Source organism: Mesoplodon bidens (assembly GCF_964165515.1).
Source record: "Mesoplodon bidens genome assembly, chromosome: X".
Lineage (NCBI taxonomy): Eukaryota > Metazoa > Chordata > Mammalia > Artiodactyla > Ziphiidae > Mesoplodon > Mesoplodon bidens.
Window position 1 is genome coordinate 4,648,962 of NC_138163.1, and position 12,042 is coordinate 4,661,003.

General features: G+C 42.5%; 1 protein-coding gene across 1 annotated transcript in view; it reads right to left on the reverse strand.

The window, feature by feature from the left end:
- Positions 1 to 12,042, reverse strand: part of AFF2 (ALF transcription elongation factor 2) — a 504,257-nt gene that overhangs the window by 329,312 nt on the left and 162,903 nt on the right. The window contains exon 3 of the mRNA XM_081221467.1: positions 5,254 to 6,114. Within this exon, the coding sequence (XP_081077593.1) occupies positions 5,254 to 6,114 (861 nt within the window). The remainder of the gene's footprint in view (positions 1 to 5,253; positions 6,115 to 12,042) is intronic.

Here is a 12,042-nt window from a genome sequence, read left to right on the forward strand (position 1 = left end):
ATTAGGAGGCTATTTCCTGAGTTCACAGCTTGGTGTTTTTCAGTGAAATACAGCCTATAGCTGTTTATCTTTCTTTAAAAAATGAGTTGAAATATAATAATACTCCATGCTGAATTGGTATCCAATCCCAAAAGAAGATCCAATTCTAGTTTGCCCATATTGGCCGAGTCTTCAAAATTCCCCAACTGTTCTGAAGGTTGGGACCGAGAGGTGGGCAGACAAGGCTCACACACTCCAGGCTGTCGAGGCCCACACTCTTGGAGGGAGGCAACAGCTGAAGGATCTTTACAAACAAGGTAGGTTTGGGCTTAACCACAAAGGAGAAGCACACCCTCAGAGATTTACGGCTGGAAGAAACCTCACTGATGAGCTAATCTAAATTCTCCATCTAACGAGAGGCCTAGAGAGGTAAAATCACTCTCTCAAGTTCAGGGAGCAAGCCCAGGCCAGAAGTGAAACCCACATCTCAGTAGACCTTGTTCAAACTGTACTTTGTAATATACCACACATCCCCTCACAAAGAATTACTAAAGTGATGAATAAATAGCAATGTTTTAAAATGTATCATTATTAATGATGATTTTAATTGGCATAGTGTAAAAATTAAAGGTTTTCTTTCAGAATAAGAATAAATCAATCTTTCCAACCAGAAAAAAAAGTGTTAAAAGTGACAAGGGATTTAAAAGCACAGAGCACCAAGACTGTTGCACTGAAACCAAACAGTCTAATTAATTTTTAAAATGGAGTGTTGAAATAGCTGACATGGTTCCAGGATGCTGATGGCTGAATCACTTACATGCAGCCTTAGAAAAGAGATATATATATGCTAGAGAAGAGGACTTGAGGAGATGAGAGAGGGAAAAAGAAAAGACCCAGGCATTTGCACAATCTTTACTAGGCCAAAGTTGAGCTCTCTTCCCGAGTTTGACTAGAGAAAATGGAGGGAGAGGGGCTAAGGAAGGACAGGGGAGGAGAGCATCGTTTGCAACAACCATCCCATCATTCATATCCGTTCCGTTCAACTTTTTGAAGAGGCTCCTAATTTCGAGGCAACTGGAACCTTAGATAGTCTTAGGTCACAGCCAAGAGCACCTTGGAAAGCAAATGACCCTTTATGGTGATGACACTCCACACATTCGTACTGTACTTATGAAAGCTTATTGGAATGAAAGCTTATTGGATGGAAACGCTGAATACATGATGTGAATGATGGGATTTGGCTTTAGCTTATTTTAGTGGCTAGCTTTGTCAACCAGCTGAAAAGTTATTGCTCACATTTGTGACTGTGCCTGCCTTGTTTTATACCCTATGCAGGGAATACTGTGGGTGTAATTAGCTTTATTTATTATACGTGGATAGGAAGCTCGGGTCCCTTGTGTGAAAACTGTAGAGAACGGTGGGAACTTAACATTCGTGAGCTGGATGCACCCGGGCAGCTACACAGAAACCGTAGAGGCAGATTTTTTTTATCCTAATGAAAAAATAAGCAAAAACATCTGTAAGGAAATCATGTATAAAGCTACATTTATTAACAAATTCGTTTCCTAATGAAACACCATCTGCAAGCAACCCTCAGTTTCCACTTGATATAAATAGGTCTTTTACTGTTTTCAGATGCAGTTCACAGAAATGTCTTCTAAGTGCAACTGCAGAACACATCAGTCTTTTGTTTGTTTGTTTGTTTGTTTCCTGGAAAAATAGTGAATTAAGCTTTTAAACAAATCATTTGTTTAAAAAGCGTGCTCCCATTGAAAAGCTGACCTTTGGCAATAAAGCTGGATTTTATTAGTATCCTTTTTAGTTAGTATTTATTAGTAGCCTTATTATCCGTACAGAAATTCTAAGAAGCAAGGAAAGTTTCAAGGATGGGAAGTAATTAAAATGTCTCCACTATGTGCACAAGTGTAGGCACAGAAACAAATATGGGAGCCCACACACATGCACATTTCATTCCAATAATAAATAGTTTATGATCTCTCAACTCACTAATATCTTCATATCTGCTTATTCGTGTATCTTAGAATGTGTCTTTTTCCTGGTCATTCAACCCCCCACTCCGCCCAAATGCACTTCATGAACACACATCAGTCTCCCGTCACTTGAGTCAGGGAAAGAGCTGGGAAAACTCAAAGAAATCCTATGACTGCTCTATGGACGAGCCTTTTCAGTACTAACTCAAAATAATGCTACCACTCATTGTAGATGGTTACTTTGACCAGGGACCCAGAACCCCAGGCCTGGAACTCTTGGCGCCAGGGACTGGGGCTGAATTCTAATGCTAAGTGCTTTTGAAAAGTACATCAAGATTTAATAGGGTGAATTTCCAGGCTCGTCAGAGTTTCAGCCACATCAATTCCATTAGGTTCAAAGTTCCATAAGGCCCCACCCTGTCTATATTTCTGCTCACGTTGTAATCTATACCCTTCTAAGTTCTCTCTTAGGCTGGCTAACTTCTCATTCCCTTTCCACTTATTTCTGGTTTTCACATTGCCCTTGAAACCTGTATATTCTCCTGACCTTAGGGACCTAAGCTTCTCTCTACCCCTCTCTCAAATCCTTCCTTGAGACCTATAGTTTAAAATAAGTACTTTCTTCACTGATCTCTTATCATGACTTCATTGCACCTGACCCATTTTTCAGACAAGGCTCTACCAAAGTCTATTTGTACCATCACTAAAGGCTGCGTACACATAGGCTGCTCCTTGGAGCATCATAACCAGAGCTGATGACAGCTCAGACTCTCTTTGGAAATGTACCTCTCATTGCTGTGCCCGAGCATTGAGTGAAAGCATGGAGTCGTTTCTGAATCTGGGTCAGCCATGTTGAGAATGTATAAGAGAGAGGATTACAGTGAAGTGGATCTCAGTGGGTCTGTGACCTGTCACTCTGCCAATGAGGTGTTGATACAGGAAAACAGCCTTCTCGATGGGCCAATGCTATTTCCAGACCAGTCCTGAGTTAACAGCACTGCTGTGTAAAGAAAGAAGAGCAGAAGAGACCAGAGCAAGAGAAGGGGCAAGAATGATGTCCCACCTCCCACTAGGCTCCCCCTCTTTCAAAGTAGGTTGCTTTCTGGTTTTTAAGTATCACACTCCTGTATTAAGTCATCAGGTGGAAATTAGGATTAGGATTTCCAAATGACCATGCAGGACAAGAACAGAGTAAGACACAGGCAGACAGAGTACAATTAAGGAACTATAACTGAGGATGGATCTTCTAGCAATTGTTTACCTTTGTTCGTGTTACTTGATTAACATTATAGCTTAGAAAATGTAATCAAGTAACCATTTTTGAAGTTCATTCATTCAACAAACATTTATTGAGTATCTACTACGTGCCAGGCGATTGCTAGGCACTTGGGATACAGAGAAGAACAAGACAGTCCTTGCTCTCAGGGAGCTCACAGTCTAATAGAGGAGACAGACACATAAACGAGTAACTACCATACAATGACGTCAGTGCCAGCCAAGGTGTATATAAGGCGCTCGGCAAGCCCAGAGAAAGGATTTTGTCATTAAGCCTCGTGGAATCAGGGAAGCTTTCATGGAGAAAAGTGACAACCGAGTAGACTTGAAGGAGAAACAGGACTTCACCAGGAAGACAAGGGAGGGTAGGGAGAAACATTCTAGGCTGAGGAGACAGCAGGCACAAAAGCAAGGAAGCGTGACAAGGCAGGACATGATGGGGAACCACAGGTAGCTCTGTGTAGCTGAGATCTCATCTGCCTGTGAAGAAGTCATGAAGTATGAGATCGGGAAGGGAGTATGAAATCAGAGAGTGAAGAGCTTTGTATGTGGGACTAAGAAATTTGGACTGTTTCCTGGAAGCAATGAGAAGGCATTGAAGAATCCAAAGCAGAGAGTGACATGGTCAGATCTGCCCACTGGATCAGCCTGGATGGAAGATGGTTTGAAAGAGAGGTGAGCCTAGAGGGAGGGACACCAGACAGGAGGCGGCCCAGGCAAGAGATGCTCATGGGCGCTTTGAAGGCGGTGAGGGTGAAGAGGTGACAGACTGGAGAGATACTTGGGAGGAAGCTTGCCAAGACCCGATGAATGATGATGATACAAACAGCAAAACCGCCTGAGAAATGAAACAATACTCGAAACATGCATTCAGAAAATCCAAACCAAGGGCCGCCGTCCTCCCTTCCTTTGTGTTCCCATCGTCCTCTGAAATCAGCGCATCTGTTGAGTGTGAATAAAAGAAGAAGAGCCAGAGGGCACATATGGTCAGACTTCTCTAATTCAGACACCACTAACATGGACTCTGAAATAGTTCAGACAGACTGTCTGTGAGTCCTATTGAGTAAGAATTTCAACCTACGTTCTTCCTCCGTGTCTTTTCAAGCTTTTAGTCACCAGTAAAAGCAGTGGTTTCTTCTGCAATCAAGCGCTGGAGGTGCAGTAGACAGCCGCTGACATGGTGGCATCTGAGAGGCACCCAATATATGCCCTCCACCCAGGGGCCACAAGGCCTGAGATCCAATCATTAGCGATTCATTCCTTTGGGAGAGGCTTTGGTCCCTGGGAATTCTCTTTTATAAGGCAATGCTTCCTGAGATAGTTAAAACATTTAGTCATTCTAAACCCAGTGGGATTTTGGTTGAGCATAATGCTTTTGGCTTTGACAGAAGGGATCAAGGTAGTACAAGAGGGTTAGGTAGGCATCTGTAAAAGAAGGTGATGCAGAAGGGAAGATTGAGGGATACGGAAGGGAATGTTACGATCTTGCCAAGGAACAGCCCTGCAAGCGCTCAAGAAACTACGATTCTTAAAGAATGCCTTCCACTTCCGGTTCCAGCAAATCACACTGTACATCCTTTTACCTTAAGGAACTTCTGTGTTTTATGTTTATGATACGCTATCAGTTAATGAAGGCCTAGGATGACTCACAGTCTTTTCATGTACCTCATCCTGCTTAGGACCAATGAAAATCTCCAATGTGATTGATTTGTACAGAATATTACTACAAATGCATTCTCTGAAACTATTTTATAACTCCAACTTTTCATTCACTCAGACTGACCTTGTCTTTTGTCATTCCAAATTATGGAGATTTAACTGTATCTGCAGAGTGTTAATCAGTCAAGTCACAAGTGACAGAAGATCAAGACTCAGACTCTGACCTTGAAGAGTCTCATCTACAGCTCAAGAAGGTAAATAAGAGCTGCTTGGGAATACCTGATTATAGAGATTAGAGCAGTGAACTTAAAAAAAAAAGAAACAAAACAAAACTTTAAAAGTTACTTACTTCACTTGTTTGGAGAATCGTGAACTTTGGCAGTTTAGTCTTTGAACTGGGTGCACTGGGTTTGCCATCCAAGAGTGATCCAAATGACAGATTCCCAAAGCTGTTCTCGAATTCAATTGAAGGTTTCAGCGTGGGAGAGACGTCCGGGGCTTGGTCCTGACCATCCATGGGTCTGACATATGCGGTTGGTTTTTGCTGCCCCATGCTTGTTTTGCAGTAAACCCCTGGTGGGAAGTTTTGAACCACAAGGCCACTGCTGGGAGCTAATAAAGAGGAGGCAACTAGGGGAGACCCAGGCGCCTGCAGTGTAAATTCAGATTCTTCTGGTGAGTTGGACTGAAATATTTCTTTGAAAGTATCCCCTCCACTGGACTTGAGATTATTGTCTTCCTTTGCAGATGGGTTTGACTCTTCAACTGCTCCAACTTGAGGCTGTTCAGCTGGGTAGACAAAGAAGTCTTCCAGTCTGGCAGGGGGCTGGTCCTGTGTTGATGGCTGCATCTTGTTGGGCTGACTACCAGCCTGGCTGGCCGGTACCATGCTAGTGTTCTGACTATCTCGTGGCCAGTCAGGTTTTGACTTCCGGTTGCTGTGTATTAGAGTTGAATTCAGTATCACAACAGAAGGTGGAGGCATTGGTGCCGAGGAGTGAGTGCTATCCTGATGAGATTGGATCATTCGGTTCTTTTGTTCTGGAAAAAAGCTTGGTTCAGTTTTGTTGATGGGAGTCTGGGGCACGGAACTCTTTGGGATTCCCACTAGATGATTCTGATTAGAATGGTTAGTTAGCAAATCCTTCATTTCGTCATAGTTTCCCAGCGTGTTCTGGACTCGGTTGGCAAGTGCATCACCTTTGTTTGTCTAAAATAACAAAAAGATGGGGGCGGGAGGAGAGAGAATGAATAGGTTTGTGTTTCCTAATGTTAATGTTTCATACAGATGTCCTAAGTAGACTAGCATATAGGGTTCTTTAAAATTCTATGCTGCCATATAATTTCATACATTTCATGCACCATGTAAGAGAAAAAAAATCAATAACACTATTGAAAGAGCCTCTTGGAATGAGCTGTGTGATGAACGTCTGTATACTCCCTGGCCTGTTCTTAAACACGATCATTGGGAGAAAGTTTTAAATTACGTTGCTTACGAATTTTATTAGTAAAATAACTTATTTTAGGTCCGGTGAGTTGAACTGTACATTCTACACTGTGATAAACAACTTCTGCTTACTGATCATTGGAATTATAATAGAATGTTCGACTTATATTTGTTCTTGACATGTCAGCCCTTTGTGCTATATTATACCATGAAAAAGCCTTAGCCCGCTGGATAAGGAAGTCAGTTACACTGTGCTGTCATGACTACATTCAGTTTAGAAAAGGCAATGGGCTTAAATAACATTGAATTGAGCTAACTTATGACTAAAGTGAATCCAATTCCTTTTAATCAAAGACTGCATAAATTACTGGTGTCTGCCTACATATTCTGGGGGCAACTGTGTTTGCATATTGATGATTCATACTCGTTTACTTTGAAATGGTGCAAACTGTTCATCAACAGTGACTCAAGCTCTCCTCTGTCTTTTCAAGGGTTTAGAAAAATGTATTCAAGAATTTAAACTGTTGGTTAAGTGAATCAAAACAAAGTCCGATTTTCAAAGTTGGCAACTACATCATTCTATGGAGAATCAACACAAGGACTTTTTAGTATTCTCTTTACCTGCTAAAGGTGTTATCAAAACCAGCTGCTGAATTCAGAAGGGCAAAGGGCTGCTTTGTGTCTAGGCTGCGCTATCCTGGCCCAAGATGTTGCAATGAAAGAAGGCTACCAGCATCCATGGAGCCATCTGGCAGCAGAGCCAGCACCTGGGGAAGACAGCCACCCTGTGTAGCCTCCATGTCCCACGAGTCATAGGCAAGCTCTCCATGCACAGGAGGGGGTGACCACCTCCCCACTGGTACAACCTCCACTGAAGACAGATGTTTAACATCTAAGGTTGCTCACACGCCCTTAACACCTGGTGTGGAGCCCAGGCTCCTGGGGTACACAGGGTGTGTGCCTATTCAAGCCTGGCATCTCAGGCTAAACCTAGGATGTATGGCTGCGTGCTGCTCTCTGTATGTCAAGATGGGAGAGTGTGTGGATGAATGGAGGGTGAAGTGCTGGAAATGGATGAAATCACCCAGGGAAAGGAAATGAAGGATGAGAAGATCAGGCTCAGGAGAGAGCCCTGTGGAACATCAACCTTTAAGGGACTAGGAGAAGAGGAGGACCCAGCAAAGGATACAGAGAAGGAGCAACCAGAGGGAATCGAGCTGGGAACCTTGGCCTTGTCATTACCATAATCCCCACATACTGTGTATAGCATTCAACTCGGGTCACGGGGCAAATCATATTCAAAGGCTAAGGAAAAGCATGCTAATGATATGCTAAGAGGGCTCCATGGGGGATAGGGAGTTTTAGAAATCAAATAAATATATGTCAGTTTTAGTTTTCTTATCCTCAGGAACATCTTATATTGCATCACATGCAACCTTGGTGCTGAAGGAGTGATTAAACAATTACAGTTCCATATAATCCTCAGCTGAATAATCACTCCATTTTCAGAGGTACATTTGAAAGGCATAATTGAATAGGTAGAGAAGGGTAGAAATCACTTTTATTCCCTGAAAGTCCCTAGGTTTGTCAGTTTTCATGGCAGAAATTACTTTTCAACTAAGGCAAGAATAAACTCTTTGTATAAAGCAGTCTCCTTCAACGGAGGTGCCCAAGGAACCGTTTGGGCAGCAGCCAAAACCGGCCTCTCTTCAATCCCTAAATTAAAAAACAAAGAGATTTCATTGTGGTCAGGGCCCAGTAGAATTTGATGCAAGTTGTAAATACTTGCAGGGTTGTTCTGGTCCCTCAAATACTTTACCTCTTGGACCACATGATGGCCTGATAAAAACTAATACCTGCTATCTTCAGGATCTGACCCAACAAGGGGAAACAACACCATTTCATTTCCTATTTTAAAATGCCTCCATTTATATTGTCCCCTTTAATGAATTAAGACATGCTTCCTTCCATTAGACAAAGAGAATTCTATAACCTTTCCCTTTTTGCCTTAGCTACCAGGAAGCTCAAAGTTATTGACCTTTCATTGACAGTTCATTGATCTTTACCGAAAATTCTTTGAACTTTCATTGAAAGACAGTTCTAGAGAATCAGAAATTTGCCCCCAGATGTCACAGAGAACACCACAATACCTCAAAGTTCTGAGAAGTCATTCACTCTCTCTGGGCCAACATCATCAGGACCCAAGAACCTCAAGGCACATTTGTTTTCAAGCAAGCTAGTCACATCCCTGTTCATATTTCAGCAGTAAATAAAAGGGACATGTTCATCTTATCTTCAGTGGAGAGACCCTGCTTAGGTTTTAACGTCTCTTCATTTCGGTTTACTGTTTTAATGATCTAGGTTTCTGATGCATGCTTAGAATTTTTTTCCACCTCTAGGTTTTAAAATATGCTTGAAATTAGGAGAATTTCTAAGCTGGCCAATGTCTAAAACTGTTGTCTACATGACTAAAATTAGACGAAAATTGAAAGCTCTCCAAATAAGTCTAGAAAATCCACCTCCTACTACATAGGGTCTACTACAGTTATGATTTCTTTTCCAGCACAAAACTATGAGCTTTTCTTCAAGGTCAGAGACTACCTTTTATTCATCTTCATGTCCTCAACACTTAGTGCCATGTCTGATGCATCCCAGGTACTCAGCAAATTGTTGCTGAATTGAACAGAATCAAATTATAATTCATACCCTGTCTATATCAATAAAGGATTTGCAGTGGCTTGGAGTAAAGGGTACATAACCAGAAAAGCAAAGGTTAAGCTAACTTGGTTACTGTGACTGAACGTCAAATTGAACTTTGAGCTTCTTGGTAGCTAAAGGCCAAAAGAAAAAGCTCATAGCTTATAGAATTCTCTTGTCTGATGGCAGGAAGCACATCCTAATTCATTAGATGAGATAAACGTTTGCCGGATACTGAAATGTGAAAAGGAATTCTTCTCATTGGTTCGGTTACCAGGTTATGAGAACCTCTGAACAGTAAAACAAGTCGTTTTTTCAGCACCAATTTTACAGAAGATGCAAAGACGTTCTTCACGTGGCTTTTCCTTATGATGACTAAAAAGCAGGAGCACTGTGTTAAAGTCTAACTCGGTGAAGGCACGTCTGCACGTGGAGTTAGGGGGCCAAGTTAACAGGTGCAACCGTAGGGCCTTCCTGTACGCTAATGGCATATGGGGTGGAGCTGGGATAACCTGGGGGGATGAAGGGAGGTCAATTCCCTTCAACTAGCTTCCTCACACAGCAATTGTCAAAGAGGGACTTGTGACCAGAATGACATAGCAGATAGTTCAAGGCTCAGTTCACTGGTGACACTTTCTGAGTGCTGATTGAAGGAAGATCCGTAACAGACGTGCTGTGGCTACAAGTAGCAATTACCATGGTCATTCTAAAACACACACTGGTAAATTCAAAACACTCATGAGGCTGGGTTAGGCACAGAGGACACACAGACACACAGCCTCAAGAAGCCCACCACTCAACAATCTCAAAATAATTAACAGGGCTTCCCGGGTGGCGCAGTGGTTGAGAGTCCGCCTGCCAATGCAGGGGACACAGGTTCGTGCCCCAGTCCGGGAGGATCCCACATGCCGCGGAGTGGCTGGGCCCGTGAGCCATGGCTGCTGAGCCTGCACGTCCAGAGCCTGTGCTCCGCAACGGGAGAGGCCACAACAGTGAGAGGCCCACATACCGCAAAAAAAACAAACAAACAAAATTAACAATACAGACCAGGTCGTCAGAGTCAACTCTCTGCCTTCCCAAAACTGGAGGTGGGTAACTGTCAACCAGTTTTTAAATTTCTCAAGATGTCGATATAAGATCCACTGGCTAGAAAACCCAACAGGGCCTTAAATACATTTATGTACACCTACATGCTGGACGCTCATCATACACCATAGCAACTTCTGGTTCACACTAGATCGTCTTCTTCATCCTCCCGAGTCTTAAAAACCTTTTTAAGGAGCAAGGGATTCTTAGCAGTCCTGATTGCACATTATAAACATGGCAAAAATGGAAATTTAGCCATTTCAATCAACGATAGGCTTCTTTCAATTTGGTCAATTCTTTACTTCCCGTTCTTGATAATTGGTTGATTCCTTAAAGGTAACCTCACAGCCATTATTTTCTAAGTAATCACAATTTCTCCATCATCAAGGACATGCATTTTCCAAGTATTTTCAGGCATAAATTACATGTCTGGTTTGTGGCTTATGACTAACGGCACTCCTTCACTTAAGCTTTTGGCCTCTTATTACTTCGGGAAATGCAGAGCTGCCTCAGTTTGCTTCTCATGTTATCTACAAATCAGTAATATAATTTCATTGCAAGACCATTGTGCTAGGAGACTATTGTACCATGGTACTTCTTTTTAATAAAAGTAGCAAAATAATTTAAGTTTTGAGGTTCATTTTTTTCTTTTATTTCATTGTGGCTAATATATGTGATTTAGTAATTCCTTTTTTTTAATTCGAATATTTTTACAGTTAATCTCGCTAAGCTGTAAGTTGTTATTTCTTTCTCTAATTATAATAATGCTAATACCTTGAATTTGTATAGCACATTATGGATTTTAAAGCAAGGTTTCCGCGGATTGTTTGACTTGACCCTCACAATCACCGTGTGAGTCAGCACAGCCGTTCTGGTCTCCTCTGGCTTCTACCGGCCCTGACCCAAATGACCTTGGATAAGCAACTTAATGTCTCTGCGCCTTGGTTTCCTCATTCTTGTTGAGCTGTGAAGAGCTATAAAATGTCAGTTGCTGTTGTTGTTATTATCAGTTATTTTTTCTATCAGCTACTATTATTCACTTCAGAGAAAAGGAAACTCTAGGTCAGAGAAATAAAGTTTCTTCCCCAAAGTCACACAGGAGGTAAGCTTATCGGGTCTTTTGACTTCTTGTCGAGGATAAACAGCTTCCTGTTACAGATATGGAATCACACTTATGCGGATATGAAGCTGCAGAGAAGCTCACCTCAAATTCCTCATGGGAAACACCGGGAAAATGCATACCCATTTGCTGTAAGGACTAAACAAGCACATGAAGAAAGCTCTAGCACGGCTCCTGGCACACAGGAGGCACTTGGCACATGCCAGTTCCTCATCCCTCCCCATCTTTCCACACTAATCTAGACACGTCCAATGGCTTCACATTTTTCACGCACTTCTGAACACATCCTTTTCAGTAGCACAGCACAAACTCAGATTTCAAAGCGACAAAAGCAGCCACAAAGGGATGTTACCCACCAGCACCCCAATCTAGGGGTGGTCAACATTCTTTCCATTCTGGGAGTGGTAGAGATGAAGCCAAGAAGGAAAAGAAATCAGCCAGGACCATGAGAGATCACCATTTCTTCTCTCTGCCAAGAAAGGGCAGTGGGTCCTAGGGACTCATGCTCATTGGCTAGTTTCTGAACTACCAAAGCCATCGGATAGGCGATCGGGCCTTGTTTTAGGATTTGGAGCGGCAAGAAGTTTCCTTAAAGTCCTGATCAACCACCAGCAATTTTGATTTCTAATTTGGTAGGCATTCCTACCACAACCCTCAGGAAGAGCTGTGGTAGGAATGTCCTCATTTCTACCGGTGGACCACAGGCCAGCTCTAGAATTCCCATTGCCACTGGCATGTCCAGATACGCCAAGGGTGTCCACACCAGTCCAGGTCTAGGGAGCTTTTAG